The 20,525-nt window shown below is 41.6% G+C and overlaps 1 protein-coding gene across 4 annotated transcripts in view; it reads left to right on the forward strand.

The window, feature by feature from the left end:
- The window catches only part of zfhx4 (zinc finger homeobox 4), a 288,475-nt gene that overhangs the window by 250,286 nt on the left and 17,664 nt on the right, over window positions 1-20,525 (forward strand). For all 4 annotated transcript variants that reach the window (XM_038809648.1, XM_038809647.1, XM_038809650.1 and 1 more), the window contains exons 6-9: window positions 2,401-2,534; window positions 3,111-3,311; window positions 9,488-9,608; window positions 11,776-17,211. In XM_038809648.1, coding sequence (XP_038665576.1) covers window positions 2,401-2,534; window positions 3,111-3,311; window positions 9,488-9,608; window positions 11,776-17,211 — 5,892 coding nt within the window. The remainder of the gene's footprint in view (window positions 1-2,400; window positions 2,535-3,110; window positions 3,312-9,487; window positions 9,609-11,775; window positions 17,212-20,525) is intronic.

Genomic DNA, 20,525 nt, shown 5'->3' on the forward strand with positions numbered 1-20,525 from the left:
TGGGATCTGAAAATATTCCAGCAATAGTACTGAAGACTTGTGCTCCAGAACTTGCTGCACCCCTAGCCAAGCTATTCCAGGACAGCTGCAACACTGGCATCTACCCGGCAATGTAGAAAATTGTCCAGGTATGTCCTGTACATAAGAAATAGGGCAAATCTAGCTTGGCCAGATACCGCCCCAACAGTATACTCTTGATCATCAGTAAAGTGATAGAAGAGATCATCAACAGTGCTATCAAGCAGCACTTACTCAGCAATAACCTGCTCACAGACGTTCAGTGTGGGTTCTGCCAGGGTCACTCAGCTCCTGATTTGATTACAGTCTTGATTCAAACATGGACAAAAGAGGTGAGAGTGACGTCCCTTGACATCAAAGCAGCATTTGATTGAGTATGGCATCGAGAAGCCCTAGCAAAACCGGAGTCAATGGGAATCGGTGGGAAATGGTGAGTCACTCACCATCCTGACTTGGAAATATATTGCTGTGCCTTACTGTCGCTGGGTCAAAATCCTGGAACTCCCTCCCAACCAGCACTGTGGGTATACCTACATCTCAGGGACAGCAGCAATTCAAGAAGACAGCTCACCACCACTTTGTTGATCGTGCGGGATTCAGTGATGGTAATTATATTGAATGTCAAGGGGGCGTGGTTAGATTCTTGAGGGTAACTAGTGATGGGCAATACATGCTGGTTTAGCCAGCAGTGCCCACATCCCATAAACAATTTTAAAAAAAAACATAAGTACTGTGACAAGGCTAGGTTTTTGCAATGAATAACTCACCTCCTGACCACCAAGACTTTTCACTGTTTACAAGCATAAGTCAGGAGTGTGATGGAATACTCTTCACTCGTCTTGGTGATTACAGTTCCATCAACAACACGGAAGGCCCAATGATGTATGGGACAATCCAGCCTACTTAACTGGAATTCCATCCACTACCTTAAGCATTCATTCTGTCCAATCATATGGCTGCACCATGTACCATCTATAAGGTGCACTGCAGCAAATTGCCAAGGCTTTTCCAACGACACTTCCCAAACTCATTAACCCCACAACCTTGAGGAACAAGGCCGACAAGCACACAGGAACACGAACACCACCTCAAAGATTCTCTCCAAGTCACATACATCACACCTTGGAAATACATTGCTGTTCCTTCATTGTCACTGGGTCCAAATCTTGGAATTCCCTACCTTCATCACTCTATCTGTAGTAGTCCAAGAAGTCAGCTCACCATCTCTTTCTCCAGGATAATTAGGAATGTTCAATACATGCTAACCATACCATTGGTGCCCACAGCCCATGAATGAGAAAAGTTTGAATTTTACAAGTACAATACTATTTGTCTTTGTAACTCAGATTAAAAAAAGACCAACAATTAGAATCTAGGAATGCACCACAGATATAAACATTTAATACTGTTCTGAACATAAAAACACATTTACATGTCAAATGCAGTGTTCTGAACTGTACCCAATTAAAATCCAGATTGCTGAGCTTATTAAAGTGTAGTGTTGATTAGTTTTCCAAGCTAGCAAGAAGTTAATTAAACAACTCGGAAGCAATTATTAAGTTTATTTTGTTGGTCTCTTTTTGCAACTTATGAAACAAATAGAATTTCTTTGGTTAAAATTCAGTTTTATGCTGTCACTTAATTCTTTGGCTCAAGTATATATAAAATATTTTGATCCGTGGTTTTAAAACAATTCACACTTCTGTATGTTTTCCATCATCGTTGAACATTGCAGCCCGCTTGAAATGACAGTCAGTCCAGTTCTGTGTCTTGTGGTTTCCAGTATAACAAAATTAATTTCGATATTATTTCCGAAAATATCAAAGCTAAGAAATGAGTTTAGTAGAGATTTGAATAACCAGAATATTTCACTGTCAGTGAGAGATGAGAAATTATTGAATGCAGAGGTGACATTCTATTGTACTCTCAGCTGTTAAGGAGTTCTGATGATTTCAAACAATGGAGTTTCTCTGTCCAACCAGCAGGAGGTGCTTACAACCTGCTGTCAGACACAAGCAGTAGAGCTAAAACCAAATAAATATTGCGAGAAATATTTATGCAGAAAGATAAATTAATTTCTTGAATTTGAAGATAAATCTTTTCATCTATTCTGCTACCTTGCTGGTGTTTCTTCCTTTCTCCGAAACAGTGGGTGGTGGACAAAGCAGTGTGACAGGCTGGTTACTCCTGCGTAGGTTAAAAAGAACTGCTTATATTTCTGGGCGTATATTTGTAAGAAAATGGAAACACTAGAGAGCTTGCCTCTGTTTACATGATGAGCTAAATCTAAACATTTCTAAAAAGGGAAAGACGTAACTGATTGTTATTTGCTAAATTGCAGTTTATACATTCAAATACTGAGAAATCATATTCTCTTAACAGGAACAACTGCTCGATGTACAGAATCTCAAGAAAGCTCTGTAGTGGGAGACCGATCTCTGCTGCAGGGGGGAGATGATGACCTCACTTCCAAGAGACCTCGGTCGGCTGGTAGCAGCAAACCCTGTCAGGAGCAGGTAAGGGACAAAAGGGATTTTTTAATTGGCAGTTTTCTTCATCCTTTTCCCCCAATTAATTGCTCACCAAATATTTCGCAGCAAATTATTTATAAAAGGTTTGTTTACAAATATTCAATTTGCCTAGAGTTACCATTGCTGTATCTTGACACAAAATGTTCTGTTACAAATATCACTTAAAAGGAAAATTGTCTTAACTTCTGAAATGGATGTGAGAAATCCCCAGAGTATAAACAGGATTCACTTGAGAGTACTGAAAATAGCAGCTCATATAAAAGTCTAATTTTTCACTATTATGATGGATTTGAAATCTTACTGCAAAAAGGACAATATGATTTTCTTTGTTACAAAGCTGACCTTGTTGACATGAAGGAATAAATATTGTACTAGGAATAAACATTGTATTTGGGAATAAGCATTGTATTTAATTGAACTTCATATTTTATAAATACAGTGGTAATTTCTCACTGCAATATTAAATGATACAGCTTTCTTAAGAAGCAGAATAGAGAAATCTTGCATGCTATGTACCACCAATTTTTAATCTAAATTTTATTAAATACTATTTTGTTACAGCTCTACCAGTGCCCCTACTGTAATTATAACAGTAAGGATGGAAACAGGATCCAGATGCATATCATGTCCCAGCATTCCATGCAGCCAGTCATCTGCTGCCCTCTCTGTCAGGATGTTCTCAGCAACAAGATTCATCTACAGCTCCACCTGACCCACTTGCACAGTGTGGCACCTGATTGTGTGGAGAAGCTACTTATGACTGTAAGCAGTTTAAAAACGTATCTCAGTCGATGAGTTTTTGGCTTCAGAACTGGAAATTGAAATCCATCATTATTTGAAATATAAGCTGGAGAGCTTATTGCCCTTTTCAGAACAAAATGTATTCCTGTTGTGATTTATGCTGCAAGATAATTACTAATTTACTTTTAGATGAACTGTGCTGCCTCTTGCGCATAATACATTATGAGGGGTTGACATACTGGCCCACATTTTCCCATTTAGAAATAAAATAGCAATGGGGTGTAGTGTTGTGATTTAAAAAATATATGTATATTCTTGTGCATTACGAATTAACAAAATACCGTATAGCTTTTTAAGATTATTCTAATTAAGTTGGAAAGAAAATACATCCATAGGAGAAAGCAAGCAAAACCCATGATGCAGCAGCTTAAGAAACAGATGAAAAATCACCGAAGAAATGAGTAAGATTAAAGGAATAGCAGTAATGTAGAGTTGTGAGTACTAGCAGTTATTTAGAATGCAATTGAAAATTAATAAAGCTAAACAATCTATCAATAGAAATGTTTGTAGACAAGAGCAAGACGAATTCAATGTGGAAACACGCTCTGAAGATGAGAAGGGTCAATTTATGTAGAAGTATTAAGAACGGAATAAGTAGAAGTAACAGATTTGTGATGTGAATTATTTCGGTGATATTTGTGCTTCAGCAACACCAATATAACCTTCGAGTGAGGTTGTGTAGCTTCAAGTCCCACTTCTGAGCTAAGCATATAACCCAGGGTTGATGCTCAATACTAGGACAGTACTGAGACCATACTGCTGTGAAAATACTGAAAAGCATAAAAGGCACGATTCAATTAAATGGGACCAAAGTCCCATAGCGAGCGCATTTAGCTGCATGTTTCCTGGCACACGTAGCAGAGAGATACATATGGCTATAAAGCGACACTCGCATTAAATAAGGAGCCTTAGCAGGGAACGCACGGCCGAGGCCACACATAGCTCCGTTTTCTACACTGAGGAGATCCGCTCACCAGAACTCCTCAGTGAAGCAAGAGATCGGAGCATCGTGATCTCCAAATCCCCCAACGCTACCCTCAGCCTCCCAAGCCCCAACGCACTATGGGAGGGTCCCTGGCTACACCCGCATCCCCAAACACCCACACAAAGCACCCATGGCCCGATTGCCAGCACGAGAAATGCTAGCTTGGCACCCTGACAGTGCCCGTGCCAGTGCCATCTGTGCACCTTGGCAGTGTCAGGATACCACCCAGGTGGCAGTGCCAGGGAGCGCAGGTGGCACCAACAGTGCCAGGGTATCACCTTGCCCAAAGGTTATGCACTTGTGGGGGCCTCTGATCAACTGGGAAACCCCCATGAGTGCCATTCCATCTAGTCCCCATTTGTGAGAACCAATGCTGAACAGCGCTCGCCCGAGATATCCGAGGCAAAGTGATAATATCCCAACACCTCAGCTACCTCAGGAAACTGCATATTAGAGTATGCAGTAGACTAGTTGTCTTGTTCTATTATGCAGATTTGCTTAAAAAGTGATCCCACCCATAATGGGCAGGATTTACATCGCAACGTATCGCAAGATCGGCTCCGATCCATTGACTCGGTCTACATCACCCGCTGCCTTGGGAAAACAGGCAGCATAATCTTCCTAGCTCTTCCATCGGGCAGAAGATGCAAAAGTCTGAGAACACGCACTAAGAGTTTCAAAAACAGCTTCTTCTCCGCTGTTTCCGGACTCCTGAAAGACCGTCTTATGGACTGAGCTGATCTCCCTCTGCATCTTCTCTCCTATTTTAGCACTATACTCCATATGCTTCACCCGATGCCAAATCTATGTATTTGCATTCTGTATTTATAGTATGTTGTGCAGTATGGCCATTGTATCACGCCCAAAATGTCTTTGTGGCACCGGGACCAATAATTGCGCAAGAATTAGAAGTAGGAGTAGGTCAAACAAAGAACAAAGAAAAGTACAGCACAAGAACAGGCCCTTCGGCCCTCCAAGTTTTCGCCGACCATGCTGCCTGTCTAAACTAAAATTTCCCACACTTCTGGGGTCCGTATCCCTCTATTCCCATCCTATTTATGTATTTGTCAAGATGCCCCTTAAACGTCACTATCGTCCCTGCTTCCACCACCTCCTCTGGCAGCGATTTCCAGGCACCCACCACCCCCTGTGTAAAAAAACTTGCCTCTTACATCTCCACTAAACCTTGCTCCTCACACCTTAAACTCATGCCCCCTAGTAATTGACCCCGCTACCCTGGGAAAAAGTCTCTGACTATCCACTCTGTCTATGCCCCTCATAATTTTATAGACCTTTATCAGATCGCCCTCTCAACCTCCGTTGTTCCAGTGAGAACAAACCAAGTTTATTCAACTGTTCCTCATAGCTAATGCCCTACATACCAGGCAACATTCTGGTAAATCTCTTCTGCACCCTCTCTAAAGCCTACACATCCTTCTGGGAGTGCGGCGACCAGAATCGAACACTCTACTCCCAAGTGTGGCTGAACTAAGGTTCTATACAGCTGCAACATGACTTGCCAATTTTTATACTCAATGCCCCGGCCAATGAAGGCAAGCATGCCATATGCCTTCTTGACTACCTTCGCCACATGTGTTGCTCCTTTCAGTGACCTGTGGACCTGTGGACCTGTACACCTAGATCCCTCTGGCTGCCAATACTCTTGAGGGTTCTACCATTCACTGTAGATTCCCTACCTATATATTTACGACCTTCCAAAATGCATTACCTCACATTTGAGGTCATTCAGCTCTTCGGGCCTGCTCCTCCAATCAATAAGATCCTTACTGATCTGATTGTGGCCTCAACTCCACTGTCCTATCTGCCCCCCCCCCCAACCCTCGACTCCCTCGTCAATCAAAGATCTGCCTTGAATATGTACCACTGCTTGCTGTAGGAGATGATTCCACAGACCTTTTCAAAAACAAAATTATCTTCAAATCAGCCTTAAATGGGAGACCCCTAACTTTTAAACTGTGCTCTTAATTCTAGACTCCTCAGCAAGGGCAAACAGTCTCTCGGCATCCACCCTGTCAACTCACTTCAGGATCTTGTATGTTTTAGTAAGATCACCCCTCATTTTCAGAAACTCTAATGAGTAGAGGCCCAATCTGCTGAATCATTCCTCATAAACTCACCCCTTCATCCCAAGAATCAGCCAGCTACAAATCCCGCACTTAAGTAAAATATAATGTGATGATGTTGGGTCAGCAATCTGACATCATCCAAGTCCCCGGTTATATGGAAGGTGAATGGGTTCTGAAAACAGAAGCCACCTTGCCCTTTGGGAAAAAAATCAATTAACAAGCTATTGAGCTGGTTAAAAAGCTAGTCAACTGCAATTGTTTATTGCCCACTCTATTTATCACTAGTTGCACTGGAAAAATGTTGGGAGTGAGTTATGCCAAGTATGAGAAGGTGGCACCAGGGTGGATGAAAAGACTTGCCAAGTGACAGAGACAAAGTTGATTTAAGATTGGTAATTGGACTCTAACTTGGATTAAAAGTGCCAATCTAGAGAATGGGAGTAAAAGGTCAAGCAATAATAGAGATTATAAAAATGCAAAATGCTGCAGATGATAGCAATCTGAGATGAAAATGCTGGAAACACTCAGAAGGACAGGTAGCATTACTGGAGAGAGAAACGGAGTTAATATTTATGGTCAATGATCTTTCATCGGAATATAGAGGATTTCTTGGCACAGAGTAATCGATATGCGGAGTATAATCTTACAAAAATAAATAACGTTGACAATTTGTTTTACTTAGAAAATCATAAGGTTAATTAATAACACCCAACATAGTTGATGGCAAATTATATCTGACAAGATTGAGTTATTTGATAAAGTAATATAAAGGGTTGATAATGGTAGTGCAATTCCTGTTTTGTATATGGACTCTAAAAAGGTGTTTGATAAAATGCCACTTTAGTAGTTCTCATCAGCAAAATGGAAACCCATGAATAAAGGTCATTAGCAACACGGATAAGTGGCAGAAAGTGGAGAATAGTGATGAACAGCTGTTTGTCAGACTGTAGGAACTACAGCCAAGTTTCAGGCCACAACTGACTGCTACTGCATCTGTGCATATGCAAGCTGTATGCAGCAAATGATACAGCTCAGTGTCTGACCTCATGCTGACCTAAGCACTGACAGGTTCCAACAGTCTTTCCAAAGTAGATTTTCCAGGTATCACAGGTGGCATCTTGGCAAGTACATCCGTACAGAAAACTTTGGTTCTTAATCTAGTTATGATTTTTTTATGGAGTAACAAGTGAAGCATGGCATGTGCTGTGATCGGCTGGCTTTAAATTTTCTTTTACTACATATGTGTAACTCAAACACAGGACTCAGGTCTTCTGAGAACAATGGCCAGAATTCTTTGGTTTCAAAAACATGTGCTCCCGCCAGCAGAGAATCGGGACCGTGTCCCGCTGGCACTAGGATTGTCGCCGCAATGATAGTCACATAGCTTTATTATGCTAAATTATGCGTTGGAGCGAGCACGCTAGTCTCCCAGCATGTTTTAGTCTCAAGTCGCCCTTATGAACGTATACCCCATCCCAGTGTCCACCCCCCCCCCCCCTCAGGCCCCACTCACTGGCATTGCCAATGGTGCACTGTCCCCTGGCACCATGGCACTGGCACCCTTGCAGTGACAGCCTGGCATGCTGGACCCTGAGAGAGTCAACTAAAGCACTTGGCATTGTTGAAGTGGCCAGCAGCTTTCAATCACAACAAGGATATTTATAAACTTTGGGGTTAGGATCAATGGAGCGTATCTCCGATGTATTCAAGCATGAAAGGAAAGATAAATAAACAAATATCCTACTTGCTGTGTTTAGACAATTAAGCTGTCAATCAAAGGCTAGTTAAAGTTAGAGGACTGTGAAATTGAATGAATGCTAAGCATCTCAAAGGATCTCAGGGGATTTCAAAGTTTTTCAAGGGTGGGGTTTCTAGGAAGATTCTGACACGTCAAAAAGCAGATGTTTTAAAAGCATAGGGCTGAGGGAGCAGATGCGAGGAAAAGGAAAGTCTTCCTGCCTTGATTCTTCACTGAACTGTCAGGTCTGCACATCAGCTGTCAGGCAGAGCAGTTCAGAGTGAGAAGGCCACATCAAAGTTTAAACAAGTCAGACAAGGATGATGATTTAGAATGGACGGCTGCTTGAGATCACCATGCCAAGAATGATTTCAGGTTGACCTGGGCTGGAAGGGGCAGTCCTGACATGAGACCCCAGTCTTTTTTAAAATTCATTCATGGGATGGAGGCATCACTGGCTGGGCCAGCATTTATTGCCCATCGCTGAGGGCATTTAAGAGTCAACCACATTGCTGTGGATCTGGAGGCACATGTAGGCAAGACAAGGTAAGGACAACAGATTTCCTTCCCGAAAGGACATTAGTGAACCATATGTATTTTTTATGACAATCGAAGAATTCCGTCCAATATCCTTTGATAAAAAGAATTCCAACAAACAAAGCATACACCACTGAAAACCATGTTTGTTCTCTGTGCTGATGCAGCATACTGAGTGTGAGCAGAAGAACATGCAACACCTCTTGGTCAGGCTGGCATGGTTGATATTGCTCCTGTCGTATCGCAGATATAATGCCTAGTCCTCTGTGCACATCAACTCACGGAACCTGTATTGAAAATCTTGCAAAGCACTAGTATACAGAGCTATTTCATACCAGAACCCACTTATCCACCCTATTCCTTCCCTGCTTTCTGGAAAACACAATGACTGACAATATTTACATTAATTGGGTACAACTAAACACCACTCCATTTCCTGACCTGGCTACCATCTAGAATTACAAACAGGAGATCAAAATTGATTCTTATTTGTTATGACGATTCGTGTTTTTATTTGAATATATAATATGAAATGCAGCACACAGAAAATGTTTTGGTTATGGCTTACCTAAAGATAGGACAAATAGAAATTCCTCCACCTATTCATCAATCCCATCAGCAAGATTCTTTTACATCATGATTTTGTTTTCGATCAAAGAAATGTGCTGAATGAATTCCAGCAAAATGTGTCATCTAAACAATGTACATTTTCTTTGAATAATTGCAGTCATTGTGTGTAATATTCAGACTGGTATATTATTGAATCTCTTCATGTGTTTTTTTTAAAAAGGTGTCTCTTCCAGATGGGATGAACCCCACCAGCATATTGCCTTCAACTTGTTCTGACAAAATGCAAAGTTTCCTGAGCAATACTGCAACTGTAACTACAGAGGAATCATGTAAATCATCCGGTAAGCCTTCAGCAAAATGATAATTGACTTTGTAAATATTTTATTGTTTGTGTGAGAATAGTTTAACAATTAACCTAGGGGAAGAGTTGGGATTTGCTGCAGTAGGGGATGCATTGCCTCGACATTAGCGGCAAAGTGGGTACTTATGTATTCAGTATGAGATGTCCTCACAGCTGAAGTGCAAGAATGCAAGCAAGAGAGTTGGGTTCAAAGGACAGTCGAAGCCTTTGTGATATTCTGTGCCATTCATTATAATAATTGCATTTGATAACTGGACCAGAATGTATGTAGAAGTGTTCCCATTTTACCAATGTCGCCTCAGAATTTCTAATAGGTCTACTACATGCTCTGGAATCTGTGCGATATTTTAAGTGTATGAAATTGAAGTCACCTTCCTATTTCCCCATACCTGCTGAAGGTTTCCATGCTATTTCTGTTTCTGTCCCTCTGAGAGGGGTTTTGAAGCTGGGGATGTATAGTTTACCCTTAAGAAAAAAACACTGGCATTGTAGTTTGCAGAGCACCGTTAGGCCTTGGAGAGAGTATTTGATTTGGATGGGAAATGCATCAATTAATAGTTGAAAGATTATAATCTGGACTTTGCTGTTGAGTTGGTCAAACCTATGAATAACGTTCAGGTTGGGAATCTGAAAATAAATGTTCTCAAGAAATTCTGACAGAACCAATGGGTTCCTTAATAAGAATTCAGACAGATTTATAGCATTAGAATGACTATAGATCCTTCCAGAACCCATCTGGTTTTTTGTAGTGTTTAGTGTGCTGGGGACAGGGGAATGTAGAATTGTTGTCAATATGCAACATTTGTTTCCAAACTCAGTTTTGGGTGGGATTAAATGCACAACCCGCTGCATGTTTTTCGGCGGCAGAGGCAGCCCGCCACCATTGTCAATGGGATTTCCCATTGACTGCACCCCTCGTCGGTGGGACCGGACTATCCTCCGGTTTGAACAGCCAGTAAATTTCCCCCCATAGGTTTTAAAAGCTATTCTTTAGACGACAGTTTCTCAGAATTAAACAGGCTTGTATTCGCATCTATGTTTAGAAAGTTGTGTTTTCTTTTACTTGTGGAGCTACAAAGGACTGAGCTATATTTGTGGTCACTTACCTTGCCGTAGCAATTCAGAAATGTACTGAATTTGTATGTCAGGACACTGAAAGGCTTTGAAATAAATATTCCAGGAATATCATCAGTCGGACACACAAGTTGAAGGGGGATGGGAATGAGGATTTATCTTCATAGAAAATCAAAAATATGCATTTTATGTTATGCCCATTTTATAAAGTCAATTTCTAAATAATCCATTGGATATGAAAGTCTTTGGGATTTCTTTGATGATGTAATGCATTTTCTATGTCAATTTGACTATTGCTCCTGAGTGAGAATGTCAAAGGTTAAAACCGCACTTCAGGATTTGAGTATCATAACCTAACCCAGCAATTCAGTGCAATACTTGGGGAGTGCTGAATCTTGGTTAAGACTTTAAGCTTAGACATTGGGAAATGTGAAATGCCCAGTATAATTTATTATCTCAGCACTGGATTTATAATTTGGGGCAAGACTTGGATCTCCCAAGTTTCCACCTCAGTAGCACTGACTTACAAATCCTTATCTTCGGAGCAAGAGCTGGAACGTATTTTATTCCTACTATGTCCTAGCAACAGTTTGGGGCATGTCTGGGAGCATTTTCAAACCAGTCTGCTAATTCACCCTACATTGGTTGCAGCCAATCCTGTCCTGCTCTGAGCCTAGTGAAGGCCCCAAAGTAAAAAGACAAAGCTTGCCAGGATTGGAAATGTTTTGGAATTTGTCCTCTTCATTCAGAGCAGCCTCTCTTAATCCCCTTCTCAGATTGTGTTTAGTAAACTGGCCAACTTTCATGAGGTTTGAAAGGTGATAGGCCGTGAACTTGTGGTATTAGGCATTTATAGCAGCATGTTGTCAGAATATAATGATATTTTGTTCTTTTTCCCAAAGAACATACCAAGGGAGCCTAATAGCTGTTGCAACTGGCACTGTATGAAAAAGAGAAAAATAGAGATATGACTGTCTCTAGATTTCATATAGTATAGTGAATTTAGGAATGTCATGGTATTTTAGAATTACAGCATATGTTCCTTTCATCTTGTATTAATTTTTATCAAACAGGTGAATATTCATCAGAGAGCAAGTTTTATACGGTCCCAGACAACTCAAAGTCTGGAATTGAGTCAAAAAATGAGGAGCAGAAGATGTCCAAGGAACCTTCAGATACTGCAGATTGGAAGAAGGATGGAAGTCAACGTTTTAAGGTTTCAGACTCGCTGCAAGATCAACTAAATGAACTCCAGAAAAGGCAGCTGCCTGTGTCTGATCGGCATGTGTACAAGTACCGCTGTAGCCAATGCAGCCTGGCTTTCAAGACCATGCAGAAACTTCAAATTCATTCACAGTATCATGCTATTCGGGCTGCCACAATGTGTAGCCTTTGTCAACGTAGCTTCCGCACATTCCTGGCTTTAAAGAGACATTTAGAAACCAGTCATCCTGAACTAAGTGAGATGGAGATACAACAGATATGTGGGAGCTATCATGTGAATGGAGAGTTCTGGTCAGAAAGTGAAGTTATTGGTCAAGAGGATAATATTCTGGTACAAGAAATAGATAAAGAAGAAGAAATAGATCAGGATGGGAAAATCAGTCCAGCAGGAAGTGACAGCAGCTCTATTCTAGATGATTTAAATTCAGAGCCAAAACGAACGCTGCCTTTTCGGAAAGGTCCAAATTTTACAATGGAGAAGTTTTTAGATCCTTCTCGACCATACAAATGTACAGTGTGTAAAGAATCTTTCACTCAGAAGAACATTCTTTTGGTTCACTATAATTCAGTATCGCACTTGCACAAGCTAAAGAAAGTTCTACAAGAGGCATCCAGTCCAATTCCTCAAGAATCCAACAACAACATAGATAACAAGCCCTACAAGTGCAACACATGTAATGTTGCTTATAGCCAGAGCTCTACACTGGAAATACATATGAGGTCTGTGCTCCATCAGACAAAAGCAAGGGCAGCCAAACTGGAAGCAGGGAGTTCTACGACTGCAGGTGGAAACAATGGTGTGGGCAGTAGTGGTAGTCTGCTTGCAGATTCTCTTGGGATGGCAGCAGTTAGTAACAAAGACATCAATGCAGATATCAAAGAAGCAAACAAAAAGCAGTTTACTGAATCAATTTCTCCTCATTCTGTCCAACATCAACCCCAGTCACCAGCACAGGCTCAGGCCCAGGCTCAAGCCCAAGCCCAGGCTCAAGCCCAAGCCCAAGCCCAAGCCCAGGCCCAGGCCCAAGCTCAAGCCCAGGCTCAGGCACAGGCTCAAGCCCAAGTCCAGGCCCAAGCCCAAGCCCAAGCCCAGGCACAATTGCATCTGCAACATGAACTGCAGCAACAAGCTGCTTTCTTTCAGCCTCAGTTTCTGAATCCAGCATTGTTACCACACTTTCCGATGACAGCTGAAGCTTTGCTGCAGCTACAACAGCCACAGTTTCTCTTTCCTTTTTATCTGCCAGGTACTGAATTTAATCTAAATGCAGAACTAGGTTTGCCTGGTTCTGGAGCCTTTGGAATGTCTGCAATGACAGGATCTCTGCTTGAAGATCTAAAGCAGCAAGTACAAGGGCAACAGCTATTGCAGATTCAGCAACAATACGGGCAACACCATCAAGGTTCACAGTCTCAGCAGCTATCGCAAAAGCAACAGCAACAAGTAGTCAAAGCACCCAAGCAGGAACAAAATAGTCTAAGTTCTGTAGAGGCCCAGTTGTTAAAAGATACTTATTCCCATAAAGAAACTGAGGAGTTAATGGACATGGCAGAAAATAAGACACAACATGAGTCTTTAAGTGAATCTGAAGCCTTAAAAGAAAATAAAGAGATCAAAAAGCAGAAATCAGTAGAAACCGTGCTTCCACCTCCTCGTATTCCATCTGGTGCAAGAGGCAATGCAGCAAAAGCTTTATTAGAAAACTTTGGCTTTGAGTTAGTTATCCAGTTTAATGAAAACAAGCAGAAAGTCCAGAAAAGAAGCAAGAATGGTGAAAATGAGAAAACTGACAAATTAGAATGTGAAGCATGTGGCAAGATGTTTTCAAACATTCTTATTCTGAAAAGCCACCAAGAGCATATTCATTACCAGTTTTTCCCATTCGGAGAGCTGGAAATATTTGCATGTCATTATAGGGAAGCATATGACAAACTGTATCCTTTAACACCATCCTCACCAGAGTCACCTGCACCTGCACCATTGCCTCCTCCCCCGCCTCCACCTCCACCTCCTCCTCCGCCACCACCACCTCCCTCAACAGGGAATGGCAAACTCCAAGGGTCTGCCCCATCACCGTTACCACCACCACCTCCTCCTCCTCCACCTCCTCCTCCTCCACCTCCTCCAACTTCTCAATCACAGAGTCAGATGCCTGTATCTTTGGATCTGCCTCTCTTCCCCCCCGTCATGATGCAGCATTCTTCTTTACCACCCCAACTCACGTTGCAACTGCCAACTATGGAGTCTTTATCTGCAGATCTCACCCAGCTCTGTCAACAACAGTTAGGTTTAGATCCTAATTTTCTGAAGCATCACCAATTCAAACGTCCACGAACAAGAATCACAGATGATCAATTAAAAATCTTGCGGAATTATTTTGATATCAATAATTCACCAACCGAAGAACAAATTCAAGAAATGTCAGAAAAGTCGGGGCTTCCACAGAAAGTTATTAAACATTGGTTTCGCAATACCCTTTTTAAAGAAAGGCAAAGAAATAAGGACTCGCCATACAATTTCAATAATCCACCTATTACCACATTGGAAGAATCCAGAAATGATATTTGTTTTAGTACAGCAGAATATTACAGGACAGATGGTACAATAAATAAGCGGTCATCTAGAACGCGGTTCACTGACTACCAATTGAGGGTTCTGCAGGACTTTTTTGATACTAATGCTTATCCAAAAGATGATGAAATAGAACAATTATCCACAGTTCTGAACCTACCTACTCGAGTAATTGTTGTGTGGTTCCAAAACTCCCGTCAAAAAGCACGAAAGAGTTTTGAGAATCAAGCTGATACGAAAGATAGCGAAAGGAGGGAACTAACCAACGAGCGTTATTTACGAACCAGTAATTTACAGTATCAGTGTAAAAAATGCAACGTTGTAATTCCACGGATTTTTGATCTAATTACACATCAAAAGAAGCTGTGTTACAAAGATGAAGATGATGATTGTCAGGATGATAGTCAAACAGAAGATTCAATGGATGCCACAGACCAAATGATGTCAAATCACCCTGATATGTCTGGCTCAACAGACTCATCAAAGCCCACATTAGGAACAGTGACAGGGTCTGGTTCTAGATCTGGTTCTAGTTCTGGTTCTAGCACTCCTCTGATGCCTTCACCTAAACTGGAAATGGATAAAGGTTCACCTAAATCTAACCTGCCAATAGAGAAACCAAAGCAAATAGAGGTTGCTCAACCCTCCCAAATGGTCAAACCAATATCTTCACCTCCGTCAGCACCACGGACAACAACACCTCCGTCACAACAGCATAATCAATCCCAACAACAAATAATGCAACCTCAGACACAGCCTCAAAATACAACCTGTCCATCCAGCCCCCTGTCTGTAGCAGTCACCTCTTTACAGAACAGTCTACCTCCTCCGATGTTACAGTACCAGTGTGACCAGTGTAAATATGCCTTTCCAACCTTGGAACTTTGGCAAGAGCACCAGCACATACATTTTTTGGCAGCCCAGAATCAGTTCCTCCATTCACAAATCTTGGATAGATCTTTAGATATGCCCTATATGATTTTTGACCCGAACAGCCCACTAATGGCCGGACAGTTACTTCCTGGACCTCTGACACAGGTATCCTCCCAGCCTAGTTCATCAGTTCCAACCTCCTCTAATACGGCCTCTGGAACAGTTAAGCGGAAATTGGAAGAAAAAGAAGAAAACAATCAAAATGATAAAGAAGGCGCAAATAGTAGTGATGAACCACATCGTGATAAAAGGCTTAGAACTACAATTACTCCAGAGCAGCTGGAGGTTCTATATGAAAAATATTTGTTGGATTCTAATCCTACTCGCAAAATGTTGGATCACATTTCAGCTGAAGTAGGCCTGAAGAAACGTGTGGTTCAAGTCTGGTTTCAGAACACTCGAGCTCGTGAAAGAAAAGGGCAGTTTCGAGCCCTTGGTCCAAGTCAATCTCATAGAAGGTGCCCTTTCTGTCGAGCACTCTTTAAAGCTAAAACAGCACTTGAAACACATATCCGTTCTCGACATTGGCATGAAGCAAAACAAGCAGGCTACAGCCTCCCACCAAGTCCCATTATGCCACAAGATGATGATGGTGAAAGTCCACAGAAAGATAATTATTTTGAATTTCCAACATTACTTTTTTCCAAGATTGATGCATTAAGTGAAAATGAAGCACCATCTACAGTTTCAACACCAGTAAGTAAAACAGCAGAGATGTCACCAAAACACCGTCTGAGCCCTTTGTTATTCAAATCAGAATGCAATGAAGACACAGACTGTCCAAATATAAACTCTGCTGTTGTCAGTTTTGATCAGAGTAAGACAGATTATGATGATACATCCTCTATTAACACAGCCATAAGTGATGGAAGTACAGGAGATGAAGGAAATAATGAAACTGAAAACCTAGTTAGCACTTCAGAAAGCAAAGTTATCGAGTCAGTTGCTGGTGATCAATTGTCAATGATGGTCTCAACGACCTCAGTTGATTATTATGATGAAAGACTTTCCATGAGCTTACCTAGCCCTTCTCTAAGCTTCATATCAAGAGATAATGACATAGATGATAGTGTTGACCGAAGTGAGACATCAAGTTTAGCTGATCCCTGTTCTCCAAGTCCATTTGGGAGCCACAGTAGCCTCAGATCATCAAGATCAAGTGAGCGACCTGGCCAGAAACGCTTCAGAACACAAATGAGTAATCTTCAACTAAAACTCCTTAAGTCATGCTTCACTGACTACCGTACACCAACAATGCAAGAATGTGAACTTCTTGGCAATGAAATTAACTTGCCTAAAAGAGTTGTCCAGGTCTGGTTTCAAAATGCTCGAGCAAAAGATAAAAAAATAAAGTTAAACATGGCAAAATCATTCATGATGAATCAAACCGGATCTGATGGACAAAGAACAGAATGTTCTTTATGTGGTGTTATGTATACTGCACGTTTGTCTATCAGAGATCACATTTTTTCACAGCAGCATATCAACAAAGTGAAAGAAACGGTAGGATGCCAGCTAGATAAGGAGAAGGATTATCTTGCTCCTACAACTGTCCGACAGTTGATGGCTCAACAAGAGTTGGATCGTTTGAAGAAGGCTACGGATGCTTTGGGTATAACAGCACAACACGTCCTGCATCAGCAAAGTATAATGGAAAATACTGCAGTGCATGGCCTCAACGCTTCAACATCCTATTCAGGCCTATCAGGCCTTTCTCCAGTTATTCTTCCTGGAGTAAATGGTCCTGCTTCACTGTCAAGTTTTCCACAAAACGCAACAGGTTAGTTATAACTAATTTTTGTTTCTTTCAAACCCCTAGTTATTAAATAGATATGTGTAGAATTTTAAAGCCTTATGAAGTGCTGTTTCAAGCATCTGTCAACATTCAAACTTTTGCACATAGTAAGTTCGAATTTCAGCCTTATTATTACTTAGTAGATGCCGTATGCCTCCTCCGAGAGACCGAGGCCTAAATATTTGCAATGATAGACAGAATCCCCAACTGGGCCAAAATGGTGCCAGAGCCCGATTCTGGAGGTCCCGCCCTAAAACTGGCATGCTCCATTTTCTCTGGTGGGGGAATGGGAGCAGATTGGAGGATCATGGAAGCAGCCGCACGTGTAAAAGTGCAGCTGCCTTCAAAGAGATCCAGTTTTTATTTGTGGGATGTTTGAAACATGACTCACGGCCTTTACTCTTTTCAAGAAAAGGCTAGGTTTACCAGAGTTCTTTGGGAGGTGGTGTACCCTTTTACAGTGTTACGATTGGGTGTGAAGGAGTAAACTGGTTCCCCTTTATTCAGTTCCTTCGGTTCGTCACAATAATTGTTTTTTATTAAAGTACTTTTCTCTGTAAATCATACCTTTGCTAATCCAAATGTATTTATTTTTTAATAAGGAGCCAATCGAACCAGGTTTCTAAATCAAAGAAAGGGTAAATATATTAGTTACTGAACTCAAGGCAATATATGATAAAAGACTCAACAATACACACGCACAGATCTCAGAAGTAAGAAAAGTTAGCATCCAAAAAAAGTTAACATAATATACAATTATGTCCTTTGCTTGCGCTTGAGGTGTAGATTGTTGAACGTTGTAGCCATTTGAAGTTAGCTGGTTTCCCTTAAAATCCTGGCGTTGAATTGTACTTCAAGTAACTGCACTTTTCTGGAGATAATCGTAGTTTCAGTGAGAGAGAGTGAGAGAGATTCCGTACCCAAGTGACGTTGGTGGCTTCCCTCTCTGTTTCTGGCTTGGCAAAACCAGTTCTTAAGCCTCCAGTCTGTGTTTTATAAGACAGTAATTTGATTAACAAGGCTTGCAGTTATTGTAGAATAAGTGATCGCATTTTTGATCTTTCACTCCAGAAGCTTTTGACACATTTCAACATAGTAAAAACCAGCAGGAGAGAAGTTATTTCACCGGCGCCCAGAGAGGGTTTTGAGTGTCCTTTGGGTGAATATGGCCGGTTCACAGTTCCCATTGTCTTGACAAAATTACAGTTGATTGAAGTCCAGCATTTTGCATTTTTAATGCCTATCTTTCAAGAATCCCTTTTTAAAATGAACCTTGACCCTCCCAGGTGTGAAATTCCATAAAACATATTAAGGCAGATCTGGGGACAGCACGGTGGTGCAGTGGGTTAGATGTGCAGCTTCACGGCGCCGAAGTCCCAGGTTCGATCCCGGCTCTGGGTCACTGTCTGTGTGGAGTTTGCACATTTTCCCCAGGTTTGCGTGGGTTTTGCTCCTACAAGCCAAAGATGTGCAGGCTAGGTGGATTGGCCATGCTAAATTGCCCCTTAATTGTAAAAAATGAATTGGGTACTCTAAAAAAAATTTAAATTTAAAAAAGGCAGATCTAGAGTGCAATCCATATCGGAACAACTTACAAGACCAGACATCAGTTGACTGGTGGTAGCCATCTTTGGTCTGTGTATTTTCTTGCATTTAAAAAAAAAGGCCCTCTTTAAATCGTCCAATACGTTTTTGGCTATCTGGGGATGTTCTAGGTAGAACTCGCTCAGTAGCACTTTCTCATCGTCATGACAATAGGGCCGTGGAAACCTTTGGGAGAGGTCAAGTACTCTTTTGGATTATTAAATTTAGTCACGTATTTGCGCAAACGTGAATAAACTGCTTGGAAGTGTTCTGCTGTCAAGGCATTAAAATCTCCTGACCTTTAAATTTTAAAAAGTCTGTAGTTTTTTAAAAAATTAGCCTTTGTTTTTTCGCACTGTTAACATGAGCCTGAGGTGCAGAATTGTGCAATTTGTGCTGCATGATTGATTCCACAACCTATCATTATCACAATGGGGCACCTGTCAGTTCACAGTTTCTTTGACACTATGGATGGAATTTTCCTATCCCTCCATGGCGTGTTCTGCAGCAGCAGATGGCAGCTCACCGGTGTCCGGCAGCGGGATCTTCCTAGTCTCGTCATTTTGCACTTTTTGCTGCTGCAAAACCTGTCGCAGGGATGCACTGTCGGCAGGACCATAAGATCCTTCCAGCGTGATTGGCCAGAAAATCCCACCCTGCATAACAAGTGGTTATGAAATCTTTAATGTGGGGCTATGAATACAAAGGCTTTTTAATAAAGGATTAATTAGTCGAAGGAATTCAAATGTAGTAAATGGGTTTTTATTAATGACATTTTTTTTCAATAGTGAAATCATCAATAGATACTTCAAACTGCTTAATCTCATCTCAGCATGCATTCTGAGGTCTTCCCATGGTGAATACTGTGTGCATTGGCTTGCAGAGTGTAAGGGCAAATAGTGAGATGGGCATGGATTAACATGAGTTGACACTAAATTAATGTATGGGCTATTAAGGGCCATGGGGGTGGCTAGACAGGCATATATGTGCAATTGATGGGACATGATGAATGAGGGACGCTGAGGGGGTGAGGGCTGTTTTTGTTTTCTTGCGTTTTGTTACAGCTGGGACAAAATGCTAGAGCATCGAAGCAACCTTTCAGACAGCCTGCCTCCGCACCTGGCAGCTCTTTTGGCTGTCTCCAAACTTTTTCTGGGGTCAGTGGTCCTGACTTCTGTTAATATCCGCCCACCCAGAATGGAAATCAAACTGGTTGAATTTTCTCAATTCTGCGTTCTCGACACAGGAGCTTACATTCAAGCCAGAGGGAGGGTGATGTAGAAAATATCTGAGGGTGAGTCACAATGGATTGCTGTTGCATGCTTCAGAGAATTGTGGAATCCCTACTGTGCAGAAAGAAGTCTTTCGGCCTGTCTGAAAGAGCACCCTACCTAGGCCCACTCTCCCGCCATACCCCTGTTAGCCCATAACCCCACCAAACCTTTGGACACTAAGGGACTATGGCGTATCCACCTAACCCGGATATCTTTGCACTATTGAAGGGAAACGGAGCACCCGGAGGAAACCCACACAGACATGGGGAGAATGTACAAACTCCACATAGATAGTCACCCGAGGTTGGAATTGAGCCTGGGTCCCTGGCAATGTGAGGCAGCAGTGACAACCATTGTGCCACCATGCTGTCCTTCTTCTTAAACCGTCTTCTAAACTGGTAGATAAGGAATGGAGGTAAAAAGCGTTAATCATAGTCATCT

This window comes from Scyliorhinus canicula, chromosome 10 (assembly GCF_902713615.1).
Source record: "Scyliorhinus canicula chromosome 10, sScyCan1.1, whole genome shotgun sequence".
Taxonomy (NCBI): domain Eukaryota; kingdom Metazoa; phylum Chordata; class Chondrichthyes; order Carcharhiniformes; family Scyliorhinidae; genus Scyliorhinus; species Scyliorhinus canicula.